The sequence below is a fragment of the Rhopalosiphum maidis genome, chromosome 3, assembly GCF_003676215.2.
Source record: "Rhopalosiphum maidis isolate BTI-1 chromosome 3, ASM367621v3, whole genome shotgun sequence".
Classification (NCBI taxonomy): domain Eukaryota; kingdom Metazoa; phylum Arthropoda; class Insecta; order Hemiptera; family Aphididae; genus Rhopalosiphum; species Rhopalosiphum maidis.
In genome coordinates this window covers 71,551,917-71,571,683 of record NC_040879.1, presented here as the reverse complement: position 1 = coordinate 71,571,683, position 19,767 = coordinate 71,551,917, and the positions used below count along the sequence as shown (strand labels likewise).

At 26.6% G+C, this 19,767-nt stretch overlaps 2 protein-coding genes across 2 annotated transcripts; both read left to right on the top strand.

The window, feature by feature from the left end:
- The first annotated feature begins 5,820 nt into the window (after positions 1-5,820).
- Positions 5,821-14,608, top strand: LOC113558273. The gene is made up of 8 exons (XM_026963748.1): positions 5,821-5,860; positions 5,933-6,076; positions 6,141-6,236; positions 6,371-6,460; positions 7,173-7,358; positions 7,854-8,267; positions 8,451-9,116; positions 14,442-14,608. Exons 1-8 carry the CDS (start codon positions 5,821-5,823, stop codon positions 14,606-14,608), a joined length of 1,803 nt encoding a protein of 600 aa, XP_026819549.1.
- Positions 13,277-17,947, top strand: LOC113558272. The gene is made up of 6 exons (XM_026963746.1): positions 13,277-13,374; positions 16,066-16,123; positions 16,308-16,446; positions 16,967-17,134; positions 17,652-17,766; positions 17,935-17,947. Exons 2-6 carry the CDS (start codon positions 16,085-16,087, stop codon positions 17,945-17,947), a joined length of 474 nt encoding a protein of 157 aa, XP_026819547.1. The 5' UTR covers positions 13,277-13,374; positions 16,066-16,084.
- The last annotated feature ends 1,820 nt before the right edge of the window (positions 17,948-19,767 follow it).

Below are 19,767 nucleotides of genomic sequence, written 5' to 3'. Positions count from 1 at the left end.
ATGACAGGGTAGAGCGGCAAGTGCTGATTTCGAATTCCAACACTGCAATCTGTCGGTAATGGACGGCCGTCAATGAGCGTCTGGCGACCGATCACACTCCGCGCAGAGTGCACTGCCATTACCAAATACTCTGTGGTGGTTCACGGCCGCAATACACCAGCAACACCAGTGTTATTATTATTACTATTATTTTATTTTATGATTATCAGTACTATCATACCCAATCATCTTCAGTTGCTTATGTATTTATTGTTTCATCCTTATGCGCTGATATTTTTTTATTTCGAAATGCGAATTATTGTTATTGTCATTCGTTCTTGTTACTTTACGACTGTTGTAGCGTACATAGCTCGCGTCCGGACTTGAATTATGCCCAAAACGTCTTAACAGCAACAGTAAATTTCAAAGAAAATTGATGCTCTGACTAACATACCTAACAACATTTTTAAAATTGTTCTAATATTTTAATATAATACAGATAATGAAGTATACTATAGCTAAAATAAAAAAAAATCTTTATTGCAACATGCCGATAACATAACATACTGATGTTATAAATTAAATAAATTTCCTTTTTCTTTTTTAAGCATGTGCGCAGCGGCGGCGCTTTTATCATTTGCCTAGTCCGCTCGTCACTGATTATGTAATGTATAACTCAATATTCTAAAAAAAATATATATTACAAAAAAACATTTGGAAATTACCGGATGAATACACATAGAACCAAATAGGTTAGATTGGGTTATAATATACAATCAACATTTATAGCAAGCAATTAGAATGTAGTATGCTGTCGCGGAGGTGACAATTTGTCAGTTATGTAAGGAAAGACATTCTAGCGATAATATAATTATATTGGATATCAATTTATTCAAATTCAAAGGAAGTACATAAAGAAAAAAAATAAGTAAATACGATAGCAAGTAAACTAGAATAATATAAACCACCAATTTCAAAGACGTTCAGAAGCAACACACTACAATGGAAACAGCGAAATATATCATAGGAGAATAAACGCGGAAACATTATAATGGGTGAGAATGGTGAAATAATGATTATATAGGACGGCATAATTTAATCCTCCGAAAGCAGAAGTAAATAAATAAATACATTATGCTTTGTTAAATTACAGTAACCTTTTCTTAAAAAATACTAAATAAAATCGAAATTTAATAATTTAAGTATGATTTGGGCAACGAGGTTCACTCAAGTTTAAGTTTACAACATTGTATTTAAACAATTCATCAATTTACCATAATTCCACTATCTCATATAAAAAATTAAAATGTTTAAAGACTTAGGAATTCTAGGTGTTTATAATTAAAATCGATGTCAAAGAGTCTTTATTACTTTTGTGTATTTCAACAGTCCAAGTCAACGCCTAATAATAAATAACAAATACACTGTAATATAAATATATATATCATGACATTTCATAACGATTGTATTTTGTAAAATATGGCAACAGGCAATCAAAATGAAATTGTTTAATCATAATTTTTTGTTTATCAGTCTTTAACCGTAGACTTTGGAATTGTAGTTTTTACAGCAGTGATTACGGTAAACGATTAGTAACAACTATTATACTATTATTATTTGAATATGTTCCATTTTATATTTTCTAGCCAAAAACGGTGTGTTTTAGTTTTAATAAATACGAGTACTATTTTACAATTGCATAGGTACACGTAGGTGCATAATATTTATATATATTTATATTTTATATCTAAATAGATAAAAACTGTTTTATAAAATACTACATAAAATTGTGTCACCTATCACCTATTTAATTTAACCGATTTTATTATGTATGTATTGAATAGTAATTATTTATATATTATTTTAATTTTAATTATATCATGATATGTTTCTAGACCGACGTTTCATTCAAAACCTTGTTTTGGCCTCCGATGTTTTTTTAAACAACATTTTTGTATTTTTATTTTATTTTTGCTATATTTCTAATAATATATAAATATAAAAATTACTAGAGCTGACGCGGTAGACGTTGTCTTTCTTTTGGAACATTTACGTAGTTGCATAGTAATGTAACAATAATAAGCAAAATAAGTTAACAATAAATATATTTATTATTTTATGTTTATCTTAGTACTTCGATTATGTACAACATTTTTGTTAATCCTTTTTTAATGCATAAATTAATAAATTCTCAATGGATTGTGTCTGCAAAAAGTCATGATCTTCGAAAAAAAGGTGCTAAATCAGAACAGATTTTTATTATTTGTGTTCGATTGTTATTAATTCTTTATAACTACACAACATACTATAAGTATGTAAAATTAAATAGGTCACTATAATAGGAATATTAATTTTGTATGCCTCTTAGGCTACCAAAATTTCGACTTGTCTAGAGTATAGAGTATTAATACTAATTAAATATATATTCCATTTTTGTGAGCCAAAACTAAATTCATAAGTGAGTTTACCTCTAACAACATATTATATGGGCTGAAAATAAGCAATAAATATTTTCCTAGTCTTAAGAAGTCTATATTAATTTTATTGAAAATGGCTGGGTATCTTTTGAATCTTATAGGCTCTTTAAATTTATAAATATAAATTTCCTTACTTTATATTCACGTTAAGAAAGACACAAGGAAAAATAACAGTTTTTTGAAAAGAGACCCACTACTTTGTGGATTGGTTTGTTTGAAATTAAATCACAATATTATCCAACTAGGTAATTCTTATTGTGCGCTCAGATGTTCAAGAGTATATAATAATATAAACATAAACTAATTTTATAATTCAGCAATATTTATTATAATAATTATTGTTATTTTTCGGACAAAATAAACTTTCTTAATATAGTTTAATGACGGCTTATTGACTTAACAACATTATCTAATTGAATAATATGAACCTATGCACACTACTGTACGGTGTTTAGTGTTTATAGAATTACAATAAGGAGTAGGTGTTAAAAAAAACTAATAAAGTAATAACTATAATATATTATGGACATTATGGTATAAATATTATTAATTCATTATCTATTAGTTCACATGAATGTCGATATGCCGTGAAATTAACTAAATTTCAATTTCGATAATATATTATAGATTAATAGGTACTCCAATTGTAAACAGAAATAAACGATCGCTATGATGTAGCAACTCCTTTATGTTTATTTACGTTTTTTCACACCTATCGTTTCAGTTATTTTCGTCATCATTAGGATACAATAATCATTATATTATTTTTCGTTTCACGTGCCTATATTGCATATGAAAGTCAATTTTGTATCAATAATTTATTCTACTTGCAATTCGGCAATATATTGCACATTGCGCGAATGGCCATCCAAGTCATCCAGTTGTAGTGTGTTTTGGATCGGCTAAGCGGTTTTGTCGTCATTGGATGGATTTTTTTTTAGGTTGTGTCTAATTATTGTTGTGCACTCAGTGATCATTCAAGTCATTGCATAATATATATACGTTCTGATCACAAATACTTCCCTTATATATAAGTATACAACTAAACGGTATAATTCTATTTTCCATTTAATTGCTCGTTCCCTCGTCTCCTCATATTCGGAGCGTTCCTTGTTGTTTTCTGTCGGTCTAGTCAGTCGTTAGTGACAATACTACCAGTATCTTCGTCGTTGGATTGTTTATTGCATTGCTTATCGAACAAAAGTAGGTACTTTCATACTGTCGTTTCCTGAAGTGTCTTGAGTTATACACAAGTTTAGTTGCCTATCTAATTAATTACAGGCGCTTCCAATCTTTTTCAATAGTCACACTTATTACAAGTTCAAACTATTAAAATGGTCCTTCGAAATCATCACTTAACATATTAAGTACCTCGTAATAAGTGAAGAAAATAACCTGTGAATCCGTGGGAATTTTGTCCCGAGATTACGTCGGTTAACTATTAGGTATTTGTTGATATTGGGCTCCCGTGCTATATTAATTAATATTTATATAACTTGACACACTCTGTATAATTTGGGTGTTTATCACTCAAAATTCACTCACAGTTCATTATTAACACAACAAATTTATTATTATTTTCGTCCAATAACAAAATTACCAAAACTAAAAATATTGTTTACTGTGGTATGTAGTATACTAGTATGTTATAGTAATAATGTTTCGTACAGCATCGATCGTCGTCAACAATAAACCATTTTCTTAGAAATAAGTACAGTTTGTTTACATAAATATCAAGCGTAAGTTTACATTTATGACTATTATTAATTAATCGTACTAAATATGTTTGAAAAGTAAATAATAATGCTATTCGTATAATAATGTACTGTCTGGATTGTTGTCGACGATAAACGTTTCCTGGGTTGAAAAAAAAAACACAATACAGTTTCGCTAAAAATAAACGAAAACCAAAATATATATTGTTTGAAAGAATCTCTAAAAAAAAAAAACTAAATATTCTTTCATATTTGCAAACTCCGATTTATGTAGACACGCGCGGACGATGCAGTTTTTTCCCGTGAACAAAATATTTATATAAAATATAGCTTAAAATTAGCCAACGGACGTGGTCGAACATTGAAAAACCCGCCGCCGCGCGTAACTAAACTTTTCCTTGTATTGTATGTATTACCATTGATTATAAATACTATAGATAGCTCACTGCAGTACAAAATACGCTACGCGCTAAATGGCGAGTACCGCTATGTAGCGCTCCGCGCGGTGTTTACTTATGGCGTGTACCGCAATAATCGCTAGTGTAGTTCATAGGAGTAGGGATCAGTCTTAAGATTTTAACAGCAAAAACAGACGTGTGGAATCTTGATTTAATGATTTCAAATATTTTCAATGCTTAGAGCAGTGAGAGCATCTATAAAGACGTTACTTGTATTCTATACTCTAGTACTCTACTCATATCGTTGTACTGGCGCACTGCCAACGATTAAAACATTATAAACATTAAATACCTATCCAAAATATAACCCTAGATAGGTGAAATAGTTATTTTCAAATTAGTACCTAATTATTAAATTATATTAATACTACCTAGGTATCTCATTGCCATATTTATGTTAAGGTATATTATGTACATTTTGTATTTTATTCATAACACATTAGTACATAATACATGTACTGTCATTATCATATAATATATATTTTGTAAATTGGATTATTATTGAGTAAATAAAAATTGTACTATTGTGTCTATAATAAGCTGTTGCACTGAGTTCAATGCACTCAACACGAAGTATCGTCGTCTCTCTTAAATTATACTGAAGACATAGGTACCAAGTTAAAAAATATTTTTAATATTAACCCTATGACATTAATTATAAATTGTACACTTACATCATATAGTCGATTAAATGAAAACTTGACTGTCTTTACTTGAATAAAACTTTTATATTTTAATAGATAGTTGACAAGATTATTATTGAATTTATCAACTCTGCGATCCCTGAGTGTTAATTTGGTATATTTATAATTTATTTATACCATGACTCGTTTTTAAATAATGAAAGGATTGATTATAAATAGTATCATTGATTATAAATGTATTTATAACCAATGTTGTACGCGCGTTCAAAATAGATTATATTGATTCAAATTATTCATGCGGACAAACTTACGCACTACGGACGTAAAATTTGAACGATCACTCGACAATTTATTATATGGGTATCGTAAAAATTACTGAATTGTATCGTTATTTTTACCATATTGGTCTACTTATTATTTATACTTTTAATTTTCTGCTGTGTTGTTTCTAAAATAATTAAAATGTCAAGTGACAAATGTGCATATTTTAATTGTACGAATACACGTAGAAATACATTTAATATAATATTTCATCCTTTTCCATCCAATGAAGAAACGTCCAAAAGATGGATTATTAATTCTGGTAAGTAATAAAAATTTTAAATCTATCCATAATTTAAATAAAAGCTGCAATAATAAAGAAAAAAATATTAATTTAGGGAATATTAAACTAGAATCCTTAAGTCCTAAAAAATTAAGAAAGAAGTTCATATGCTCTTCTCATTTCGAAAGGAATGCCTATTCCAATCCCACAGCACCAAAATCACGACTAAATCGTAATGCAGTACCAAACAAATATTTAAGTAAGTAAAAATTATACCTTTTTGTATTTTGTTTTTGTCACAAATATCATTTTGAAAATTTCAGATGAGTTAATAGATAATATTCCAGAAGAAAAGTTAACTACTGAAAAATCACCTATAAATAGGACTTGGCATGTTTCAAATCAAAATACTGCCCAAAGTATGCATACATATTTTTACAATTTAAAATTAATAATTAATATATTTGACATGTCTTTTATGTTATATTATAATATGGTACCTATTTGAAAAAAATATATTTATTTCAATACATCGCTTTCATTTATTTTTTAGATGCCTACATACATGTTAACGAAACAATCATAACAACACCAAAAAAATCACACAATCATCGTGAAAAAATAACAGATAACATGTTTCAAGGTCAGTATAATTTAAATTTATTGTAAATTTTTAGTTATAGTATACTGTGACTGTATAGTAAACAGCCATTGGGAAATACAAAATGTTAACTATAAGGAGGTGCTATAATCATAAAAAAATTACAATGTTTATACAAAAATAATTATACATATACACACATTAAACAGTGGCGTGTTTACAGGATAGGCCAACTAGGCTTAACAATAAACATTTATGAAAAAATGTATTATTATATTTTGTACTGTTATGATATATAATTTTTATTTATAATATGATTTATATTAATTTTAATTTATTATTTATTATATATTAATATGTACAAAAATTGGGGATAAAAATTTTAAATATTAAAAAATCTAAGTAAAAGTACTAGTTAAAGTTAACTGACAGTCCTAAGTTTTTAAAAATGGGAAGGAAAACATGTATACGAATTTCATAAATATCTCGGCCCAAATGATATGTATCAATTCGTCCGAACGACGAATGTTGTTGTATGTTACTTTGGTTATGTCGCCCAAATGAAAGCCGCCCGTTCCGAGACCTTGTTTTAATATAGTATTAATTGTCTCTTCTAAGTTAGAAAATGTCTCAAAATAATCCTTACAAAATTATGTAGCATAAAATTATTTTTTATTTACGATTTATTTTTATTAATATTATAATTTTGTAACTGACATATTATAAAATATAATTTAATAATATATTTTTATAGATTCTAAATCGTTGTTTTCAATGTCACCTGAAGTGTTAAAAGTGAAAACTCCCGAAATTAAGTACCCATCTGTAATGTCGAATAGTTTTAACTTAAATGATGCAGGAACGTCGATGTTTAGTCCATCTCTTTCTATTACACCAAATACACGAAAATATATTTCTGATTTAACTGAATTACCATCAAGTTCCGAAAAAAATAATGTAAAATTTTTAAATACTACTTCTACGCCAAATCTACAATTAAAAAATGAACAGTTAAAAAACCGATGCATACGATTACAAAAGCTACTGAACAAAAAAAGGGCAACAATAAGTTTTTTGAAACAAAATTTTAAACCATATAAAAAAAAACAAAAAATTAATATAAAAGAATTTTTACATTTAGTAGAATTTCCATCAATAAGTTCAAAAAGTTTAGTGACAATGCAAATTAACCACAAATCGCGTAAGCAATGGACTAGTGAAGAAAAAAAGTTATCTTTATCTCTTTATTATAAATCGCCATCAACATATAAATATATGCGTAAAAATAAAATTATTTTACCTGGCGAAAGTACAGTGCGTCGTTGGCTAAACTCAATTAGTTATTCAACTGGATTTTCACCTCGGTATATGGAACAAATTAAACTTAAAGTTTCTTGTATGAGTTTTCAAGAAAAAAAAGTTATTATTTTATTAGATGAGATTTCAATTAAAAAAGCGATAGAATACAACAAAGCTTTAGACATAATAGAAGGATATGAAGATCTTGGAACTTTAGGGCGAACTAACAAAATTGGCTCCTATGCACTAGTCATAATGATCCGTTGTTTGTACGTAAATTGGAAATTTCCATTATGTTATTTTTTCACTGGTAATGGAATAAAAGGGGATAATTTAACTAACATACTTAAAGAATGCGTAATAAAATTATTAGAACTTGGTTTAGTACCTTCTGCTGTAGTCTGCGATCAAGGATCACAAAATAGAAGAATGTTTTCATTACTTGGTGCAACACACAATAACCCATCAGTAGACATAAATGGTCAAAAATTATTTTTAATTTACGATATGCCTCATATGATAAAAAGCTTACGAAATAATTTATTAGATGGTAATATAAAAATTGAAAATAAATTAATTTCATTTAAAGATATTAAAAAATCTTATGAAATTGACTTAAAAAGTAATACTGCACGGGCAATGTGTAAAATTACACCCGCTCATATTGCCCCAAACGCTTTCCAAAAAATGTCGTGCAAGTTGGCAATACAAATTTTTAGTAGATCTGTTGCAGCTTCTATTAAAACGTGTGTTTCTACTGGTGAATTAAAAACTAAAACCGCACTAGACACAGCAAATTTTATTGAAAATGTTAATGATATGTTCGATTCTGCAAACAGTAAAAATTTGTATGACGCAAATCCAAATAGACGACCTCTAAGCAAACGTAATTCTCAAGTCCTTCAAAATTTAAAAAACTTTTGTATTCTTTTTGATAAAGCTGTAAAAATAAATTTAAAAAATAATAAAGTAACTACACCTCCGTGTTTCATTGGACTTAAATGGACATTAACAGCTATTATTGGTCTTTATGAATCAGAAAAAATAATAATGAATCAACATATTTCAAATAAAGAATACTTTTTAATGACTAACAAATTAACACAAGATCCATTAGAAAATATGTTTTCCATAATGCGACAGAAAAACGGCTATAATAAGAACCCAACTGCCCGAACATTTCGTTGCTGTTTTAGTGCGATTTGTTCTTATAGTTTAATGAAATGTTCTGAAAGTTCTAATTGTGAAGAAGATGGTGAAGAATTTTTTAATGTGGATACTCTAAATGATGTGCAAATAACCAGACCTACATACTCTGAAGAAATTCAAGAAGACGGTTTAAATGATAATATATATAATTTAAGTGATGATTGTGAGACTGACTCGAATACTAGTTCTGGTACTATAGTTATTAACACCACAAATGCTAAAAAATCATTAGAAAATTGTGCTGTCATTTATTTTGCAGGATACTTGGCGTATAAGTGTTTAAATAATTTTAGTTGTGATGAATGTAAAAAAAATCTTATAACATCTTTAGATTTAAATGATGAATCGCAATTATTATTAACATTTAAGATGTTTAATGTAAATGAACCATCAACACAAGGATTAAAAGCACCATCAAATATCATTGTGGACATAACTAATACATGTCTCAACATTTTTAATGAAGAATTTGAAAAAATAAAACACGAAAAACATATAGTTTTTAAACTTTTAGATATTTCAAAAAAAAAAATTGATAAATATATTTTTAAATTAAATGTTTCGACGTGTAAACTTCATTATTTATATATAATAGAATTATTATTTAGAACAAGAATATTTAAAGAATGTAAATGGACAAACACAGAGTTACACAATAAGGCTGTCCAGCAAATTGCAAAACTAAAAGTGTTTAAACACAATTAATAAATAATATTTCATTATTGTTGTATGTGAATAATATAATTTTCATTGAATAAGTTATTATTTTATTTTTTTTTTTAATAAATTATGAAATTAAAATATTTATATTATATTATTATTATTTGACGTTTTTTAATTGCTATTTTTTTAATCTTGCCGATGTTACTTTATTAAATATGTATTTTATAATGTTTAAAAATGGGATATTTTATTTTAAGTTTAAACATTTTGAAAACCACCAGTTTTTATTTATTTATTTTGCATTTTTTTAAATATCATGTGGTATTACAAAATTGCGCGTTAAAGGTTGTTTTGAATAAATTGCAATTTATAAAACTAAATAATTGTTATTTGTTTTCAATTTCTGACCATCATACTATAACAATTTACTTATATACCTACTTTATATCAAATCAATAAACAAAATTATTAATTTACAATAAATATTGTAGTATATTAATCAGCCGCTATACAATTGCGCTTGGTGCGTTGTGAAATAACGAAAATAGTCACAACAATGTAAACAATGTAATTTTGTATTACGATCGTCGTGATTGTAGTCGGACCGGTAGCAACCAAAAATAAAACATAATTATCGCTAGTACAATATTATTATATCGTTACCAGTACGCTACCTATTGGCAATCAATTGAACTCAATTGTCGCGCAACATATTTTCTATGACAGTGAGCAATCTATAATAATATATAATCAATGGTATTACCAATTAATATTCGTTAAGAACCATGTTTACCTACGTAATATTTATTTTCTGTCCAGAGATTAGCGAGTGATATGGACGACTGCTGTCATAATGTCATATTTCTACAATTTTAACATTTCATTATTTTTACGTATTAACACGAAGTTGACAACATATTAAACTGCTATCGAAATAATATTAATTGTCAACGTGTACTGAGAATAAATTATTAATATTCAACTACGAGCTATGAGGCATATTTTAATATTCGTATAACCTATATTATATACTAAACTTTTAAATACAAAATCATATTATTTATTCTTTAAAAATCTATTGTGATGTGTGTCGGTTCATAAATGTCTATGATCATAGGCGAAACTAGACACTTTTATTAGGGCAGGCCAAATAAAAATATAAAAAAAAAAACTCTATTAACAACTTTTTATAGCTATTTTGTGTAATGTATATACTATATACAATGAATATATAATGATATTATATGATTGTATGATGATTTGGTGATATATTTGGTGTATATATAATGAATATTTCTTTTTCATTTAAACATTTAATAATAAATAACAATTTTAATAATTAATACATTTATTAAAGATATACACAACTTATAATTTATTTATTTTTTATTTTTTACTCTTTAAATTATTATTATTAAAATTCCATGGCTATATAATGTTTAAAAAAAATACATATTGTAGATGAATTTTTTTTAATGAAAGATATTATATTTTTGTATAGGTAGTTTTAAAATTATTCCGAAATCCGAATCGTTTTCATTTAAATTTTGACAATTTACACGCAGTTGTCACACACGGTCTTTTTGACAGGTTTGTGACTTTAAAAATACATGTAAATTTAACAAACAATAGATAATTGTTTTAAATAGCATTAAATGATAGCTTGACTTCTTGGACAATGAAGATATTAAAGTACACAAAATAATGTAAATTACTTACAATGAGTAATTTTAAAAATTTTAAATGTCCAGTCTTTTAAACAGCAATGCGACTGACGGGAGTTAATAATAAATAAATTATTTGGTGATGTATTAATGTGTATAATAATAATATGGTATTATATTTTAAATAATAATTAAAATATTTGGCTATCCTCTATCTATAACAAAAAAATATTCTAATTAATAATTACCTCTCCATTATTTTGTAATATTAAGCGCAAGAATCTTGTGAATAACCGCTGTCGCCGGTCAATGATAAAAATATGAATTAATAGTAAAAGAAATAATATGAAAATATTTAAGTACGTATAATTGACAATAATTTTCTACGGGTTTTCACCACGTAACAAACATTACCGACTGGCGACTTGTTACGTAAAATTAAATACCTAATAATACTTGCTATAATATAAAAATAAACGTCAAATGTCTAAATTAAACAATAATTAATAAAACCGATTATTCGACTACATAGAATAGACTATGCGACTCCATATTTCCATAATCAATGTTAAAAATAAATGTTATTATTATGTTCATATTGTGTAGTATGTATAATTTTTTAATCAAGTCCACATATTCGTACACTTCTAATAGGTACGAGCGGTATAATAATTGTGTAATAGGTACAAAATTTTATATGCGAAAAATAAAGTTTTTAATTTTAAATAATTTCGCCTATGTTTCTGATAGAAAATGTATAGGTATTGCATAGAATCGTCTTGCAAATCATCAAATGCAATGATTTTTTTTTAACTAACCTTTTGTATAAAATGAGTTAATATAGAATAATTATTTTTAAATAAATCGGTTTCTGATTTGTGATATTATAAAAACATATTTGACAATTAACATTTAATAATTATTTAATAAATACTTTCAAATTTTTTTTTTATTTTTTTCATAGTTGTATACTTGTATCTATTTATTGTTTAGAATTAAAAAAAATATGTCTTCCAATAAAAAAAAAAAACAAAGTTCATTGAAATCATTTATTATTGTACCAGTTGCGTGTCCATCAGGCCAGACGGTCGAATCTCCAACATTACAAATTTTTGAACCACATACAACAAAAAAACGTTCTTTATCGCCCAATATTGATAAATCAAATACATTTTTTGTAGGATTTGATAGAACCCCAGAAAAAAATTAAAAATACACCACTGCAAACGAGTAGGTACCTAGTAACAAAACAGAAATACGTATTTTAATACACGATGATTTATTGATGTATAAGCAAGAAAACAATGTCAAAGTATGTATTTGAGGAAGGGGGAGGGCTGTCAAAATGCACGAAGACAGATTGCATTTCAAAGAATAGACGATTATTAAGCTATTAGCGCAACGGTTGTACGAATTTAAACAATATTACAATTTAAAATGTAAACAAAAATCGCACGTATGATAAACGGGTTTTACTTTTATTATTAAAACATTTCAACTGCGACCTACGTTTACACGCACGCGTACGATTCACGCATAAATAAATAATAGAAACTATGTTTCTGATAATAGTATAATATCTCAACATTTATGTGACTAAAATGATTTACACCGAAAGTCTGAAATGCCGAAACGGGCCGGAAGGTAGGCAGATAACTATGGTGGCTTATAACATTTAAATATTAAATGTACACTTAGTGCATCTACGTCACTCCAAGAACCGAAACTCGACCACTTTGTTAACGACAACAGTTCGCGCCAGATAGTTTTCGTAGTTTTCTATTTACATTTAATAACTTAAAAATCCCCAGTATAAACGTAGTATTAGGCAAAGTGCATTGCACGATGATAATTGATAACAGTCAATGTCGTGTTAGCGGCTAGTCGCCACTCGCCAGTGGGCGAAGAACGCCGGACGCGATTTATTCGTTGAGCGATTTCTACAAGCCAAATTCTTTATCTACGATTTGCTGTTTAATGTCTATAAATTATTAATCCGTGTTCGTATATGTACCTATAATATTTTTTTATTGTTTCTGTCTTTTTGTATTTTTTTCATATTTTCAACTCTTAGATAGACAATAAGAAAAGTAGGCAATTTCCATAAATATCATTTTAACGGTAAGTAAATATTTAAATTAAATACACATAGGTAATCAGTATTACCTACCTAAGTAATAATAATAGTTTATTGCTAAAAATTATTATATAGTTATTACAATGTTACATAAATATATATGTATTTATTAAAATTTATTAAGTACCATGCCGGGCTGAATTATATCTATATTTTTATTATTGTTGATTAGTGACAAGACACTATAACACCCATTTTACGAGTACATTAAAATATACCTAGATATATTTTAATAGTCATTATTATTTATATGATTTACTCCAACAGCCGTAAAAGTCCAAAGGCCCTATAGGCTATAAGACAATTTCCATTGTCCCACTTGAACAGTTCGCCTCTAGCTGATGCGAAATTGCTATTCCCAAATTTATATACATGTGTTTTATTAAAATATATTTAAAAATGATTTTTCCATTTTATATAAACGATTACCTATCCTCCGTCGGCGTCATTGTGGTGGGTTGTGATTGTGAATAGGTACTTATTTTACAATTCACATTTCGGGTGGAATACCACCTGCGACGTAGTACCAATAAACTCGAGGTAATGAAAAATAAATAAGAAATCGAATGTATATATAATTGTGTTCAACCATAAGTCGACCAAAGATTCTTATATACAGAGTGTTCCAAAAAGAAACGTTTTTTTTTTTTTTTGAAATAGGTTGTCATTTTTTTTGTTTTTAAGTTTATAATAATTTTTTCGTAATTTTTTTACTATTATTTCGATTTATTGTTGTGTAACCAGTTCTTGCCAAGTGTCACTGTGGACCAAGTCCGTTTACAATAATATATATTTCCTTTATCCGCAACCACAAATTTCAGCTTCTATATTTTGGTAACCCCTGATTGAAAGAATTAAAATATTATATAATATATCTAAATTTAATTTATCACAGTTAATATATGTTTACAATCGTGTATTTTTCTTCATTAATAGAAAAGAGAGGAAAGATTACGATCGAAATTCATGCGACAATTAGCAATAAAGATAAAGCGTTTCTGGTTTGATATTTTATACTTGTATAGATTTTACGATACTTATTACATTTTAGTTTCTGTCGAAGTTCGTGAAAAAAAGAGTACGCTCCGCACAATGAAAAATATAATTGAGAGTAATCGTGGTAAAAAGCAGTTGATTTTAGTTAATTTTAAATTTCGAAATGGTTCATGTAATAAAGGACTTATTTGTAAAGATGATTCATCTGAAATTGGTAAATAGTTACATAATATATTTGGCTTATTATTTCTAAATTTGGAATATGTAAGTGATTGTTTCATCGACGACTTTATGAGGGAGTGTCCGATTGATAAAAGGCTAAAAGGTTTGCTGACTATTTTGTAGAAACATATATTTCTGAAGATTGTATTTATCCTACAAAACTCTGGGAACTTGCATCTTCAGAACTTATATATACACACACAACAAACGTCTGTGTGTCATTTCATACATATTTATAAAATAGTTTTTATCGCCGTCTGGAAGGGGGGGACGTAAAAATATTAAATTATAAATTAACTGAAGAAAAAATATTATTTACAATTTTCACCAATCCGTAGTTATAATGTTGAGAATTACATACTTTTATTTAGGGATTATCGATACATGTATAGAAAATTTGGTACGTGTCGATAACGATCGGAATGATACTTTTTATACAAGATTCGCCGAAAAACATACTTGTTTAAAATGGAGAACTTATAATATTAAAATAGTTCGGTAGTTTTCTATACAGTTATCAAACTTAAACCAAAAATTTTTTATAAGAAGTTTAATGAAATATATATTTCATCAGAAGGGCATTATAAGTATATAAGTATGTGTCAATGTACATATATCCCGACGCTGCGATACTGACATCTATAGGCAAGTGCGGGATAATAATACTATTTCTCAAAGTCACACACCTTAATAATCTTTTACTACACATGCATTAACAAGATACCACTTCACCTATGTACCTAAAGAATAACTATCAAACTTGTGTCATAATTAATAATCTATTGTTCGTCAACTAGGCCACCAGGGGTGTTATTTGGAGGGGGGGTGCAAACCACTCCTTACTTTTAAAATAGTTGGCCTGCACCCTGATGAAATAATGCGCGATAATTATTATTAAATTGTATTTTAAGTATTTTAATTTTTGTATTGATATTTATCAATATTGGTATACTGTCAATTATGATTATCACTTAAAATTACAGATTTATTATGCTATACAATTTTATTGTATTTTAGTTTTTAAATTGATTTATAATATTTATGTTGATGCATTGGTTCGGTCCATGTTGTATGAAAATAATTGGAAGCAGGATAATGCATATATATACGTAGTATGTCTATTTTTTATGGCCTGGTGAAATTTCAAAATACCTAGTTTAATACCTCGCACACACAAAAAAAAAAAAATAAAACGACGGCCCTGTCGTCAACAAAGAAGAAATACCTTATAAATAAAAAAAAAAATGAAGACATTTTAGTAGAAAAAAAATGTAAATAGGTTAAAAATAAGTAAAATATTAATCAAGAATGATGTAAGACAAATCATAATTAACATTTAGTATTAATTTTTGGAGTAAAGAAATTATAAACGCACTTTTGAAAATAACAAAAATATTAAATTTACCTTTATTTTATATTCCACTAAATTTGTATTATACCATATGATTATGTTCTAGGTACCGAATAAAATCCATTATGATTGATAAATATACGGCGATAATATTATACGTACATGTAAGTATATATAATATATATAGCAAAAACAGAATTGAAAGACGTATTTTTATGTATTTTATTGTTACATTAAAAATGAACTCCATTTTTCAAGGTTCTTACTACTATGCTCCCAATATCCCTTTGCTTGGTTTCACTGAACCCTCCATCCACAGTCAATAAGCATTGTGCATTATATACACAGGTAGAAGACATCGAATGTACTAAATCTAAAATGAGGACAGTTCAGTTTAGCTCCAGTCTTTGTACAACGATCGTGACCTACACCAAGGAAATTAAACCACCCCGTATTATATACTATATTGTCCGTCTTCTCAAGAAAGGTATGTTGTATTTATTTACTATCAACAGATTACTTATAGTTAAGTTGTATTAACGATTAAATGAATTGTTTTTATTATTTTTTAAACATCATACAAAGGGTAATCCTGTAGTTTTAGATAAGTTGGTTAAGTATATAAATTACTACTTATTTCCGACCAAATTTTTTGGAATTTGATACTCTTTGATATTCGATCATTTTGTACAAATCAAAAAATTGAAATTGTGAGATGTCGCCTTTTAAAATTATATCGTTTTAATAACTTAATTATAAATAATAAGAATTTCAAAATAATCCACAATTTTATTTATCATATTTACAGTTTATAAGTAGGTATCTTAAAAAGTTGTTTAAAAAAATTGTCTGGTTATATCAACATCACCTTATCTACTTTAATTCTAATTATTTTTATTTTTAATATTTATGTACAAATAAATTCATTAACACATAAGAACAATAAATAATAATTTATATAATAAGATTATAATTAACTAATTTAAATTAAATTTTGTATGTTTCAGATAAAATGAAGATTAATATCATTTTTATTATCATGCTGATACAATTTTTTGTAAATTGTTTGAGTGTACCAGTAGCTAAATACATGGAGGGTCTTGGGAAGTTTTGCGGTTCAAAATTGGCAATTGAACTTTCTATCTTATGTAAGGGGAAGTACAATGAAGCTAGAGGTGAATATAATTTCTTAATAACATCCAAAAATCAGTTATTATCATTTCATAAAATTTAAATATAATTATATAATATGGCAGCTCTTCATTTCTTACTATTTCTATTGATATGTATACGGGCCTCTGGTGGTACACATTTGCTGGTGGGTAGTGATGAAGAATTACAAAGTGTTAATAACTTTAAGGAGAAACAAATAATTTTTAACATTTTATTTTTATTTTTAAAAAAACATTTAATATCCAAATATTTAAAATATTATTTTAATAATAGTTATTCATTTTTATAACTTGGTACAAAATAAACTTTATTTTACTGCTTTACATGAGATTTAACAATAAAAAACAGTATAAAATTGAAAAAACCATAGTTTGATAAACTGTTATTGATTGACTTAGTTGATGAATTGGTAATCCAAAAATAAAATAAAATCTTAATCTATTGTAATATTATGTAGATAGATTTATCTATTTAACTCTTAACATATTGTGACTTATGATAAATTTACTTCATTTTCAGGAAATGTAAATCAGCGCCCAAAACGTGGTATTGTCGAAGAATGTTGTTTAACAAGTTGTACAAGGAAATACATAAAAGATAATTATTGTGGACCTGAATCGACTGAACCAAATATGTATGTAATTTATAATTTAATTAAATATTAGGATTGGAGTGTGATTAATAATTATAAAGAAATATCTGTAATTGGTTCTATTATTAACTTTTAAATAAAATTGATATCAGATGGTACAGTTAAGACCAGCATAACTATAATGTTAACAAATGTTGAAAATTTTTATAGACAGTTGAAATAATACATAGATCATCCTGTGTTTATTTGATGAGCCAAAATTGGCAAATCATATAATAATAAAGTAAAAACTACACTACAATGAAATTGTATAAGATTTTACTCTGTTTTAAATTAACTATTTGATTTTGTTCAATAACTAATTAATATTTATTGTATAAATTACAGAAAACAAACAATGGAAAAAACAACAGCTAGTCCTAACATAAAAAAAAACACAAAACAGAAAATAGATTATTTCAGTGTATTATTTAACCTAGGTAAATATACATACTTTAAATATGTCATTTGTGGGATATAATGTTATTCTAATTTATATTTTATGTATGTAATCAAATATTTTTTTAACTAATTTAAGTAATCAAGTCTTTGGAGTGGTGATCCTTTATAGGAAAATTCTAGAAAAAACCTTAATAACCCACTAACTCCAATTCATTCCCTTTTTAAATATTAATAAGTTTATTTTCTTTAATCTCTATTACCTATTCTTCATAAACATAAAAATGAATAAACTAGAATCCTTACTCAAGGTAAAGTTTTTTTAATAATTTGAATTGATTTTACAGTTTGGAAAGTCGGTGAAGAGTTCGGCATGATAAGTATACCGAGTGATCATCGACGACCAAAGTAACACGGATTCATTATTTGGAATTTATTAATAATTTTAATAATTACTTTCAATAAATAATTACATTTTAAAAATTAAGTGTTATTTTTTTTAGTTCTTGAATAATCATTCATTGACCATTGATTAGTTAAACATTTTTAAAATTTTGTTTGTTATGTTATACAATGAATATTTATAATTGGTTAACATATTTATTTTTAAATATGATAAATTTACAATAAATGTTATTGTTGCATTTATTTATAATACTATCAATCATTTCATCATTATATTAAAGCATGAATAGCAAATATTAATTATGTACATATTAGTTTTCTCTAATAGGAAGTAATCTTTGTTTTGATGAGTGAATCGACAATGAAATAATAGTAAATATCACTATGTAGTAATCATTAATTAACTATTGGTTAATTAAACATTTTTAAAATCTTGTTTGTAATGTATTACTATGAATATTTATAGTTGTTTAATATACTTGTGTTATTATTCTGCAATAGCAAGTAATCATTGCTTTGATAAGTGAATCGGCAATGTAATAATAGTAAATTTCACTTCGTAGAATCCCTATCATAATATACCAGTAGAAAAGTTATTTATTAGCTTTTTGGTTATGTAGGTTATCATAACATTTACTTTGTTGTCAATTTATTAGTTGAATAGGTATTGGTTTTCAAACATTTTTATTATTTGGCCAACTACCTTCTTTTATTTTATATAAAAATTAGGAAGAGCCAAGTCGAAAACTTTACTGGCTCCACTAACACTTCTTCCAAAATAAAAATTATTAGCTATTTATACTTATTATTTTTACTTTATCCTAAACTAGAATTTTATATTTAAAATATACTTCATGTATAAAAAATAGAATAACATAATAGTTATAAAATATTATAGTAAATATTATACAATTATTATAATTAAAAAAATTATAATTCTAGCTTAGAAAAATATATTATAGCTGCTTATATTTAAAATAAGTCCATGTATACATTGTATACAATTTGGCCTAAACCTAAACACTGATAATAATATATCAAATTTTTGTTCCAAATAACTGCCATATAACCACTCTTATCATTTTAAATATCTATATATATTATCAGTTTATGGGAAACGTACTCGGCATGTGGCTGACATCCCAGACTTTGAAGACCTATGTCAATAATACGTCTCGTACCGGAAACCATCGGCATTGA

What these genes read in the sequence shown, in the direction of transcription:
- LOC113558273 (XM_026963748.1), top strand. Translation starts at nt 5,821, where the DNA reads ATGAAGAAACGTCCAAAAGATGGATTATTAATTCTGGTAA. An exon ending in AGTACCAAACAAATATTTAA is followed by an intron (nt 6,077 to 6,140) that starts GTAAGTAAAAAT and finishes TGAAAATTTCAG; the next exon opens with ATGAGTTAATAGATAATATT. An exon ending in TGACTCGAATACTAGTTCTG is followed by an intron (nt 9,117 to 14,441) that starts GTACTATAGTTA and finishes ATTACATTTTAG; the next exon opens with TTTCTGTCGAAGTTCGTGAA.
- LOC113558272 (XM_026963746.1), top strand. Translation starts at nt 16,085, where the DNA reads ATGATTGATAAATATACGGCGATAATATTATACGTACAT. An exon ending in TGTCCGTCTTCTCAAGAAAG is followed by an intron (nt 16,447 to 16,966) that starts GTATGTTGTATT and finishes TGTATGTTTCAG; the next exon opens with ATAAAATGAAGATTAATATC. An exon ending in GAAGTACAATGAAGCTAGAG is followed by an intron (nt 17,135 to 17,651) that starts GTGAATATAATT and finishes CTTCATTTTCAG; the next exon opens with GAAATGTAAATCAGCGCCCA.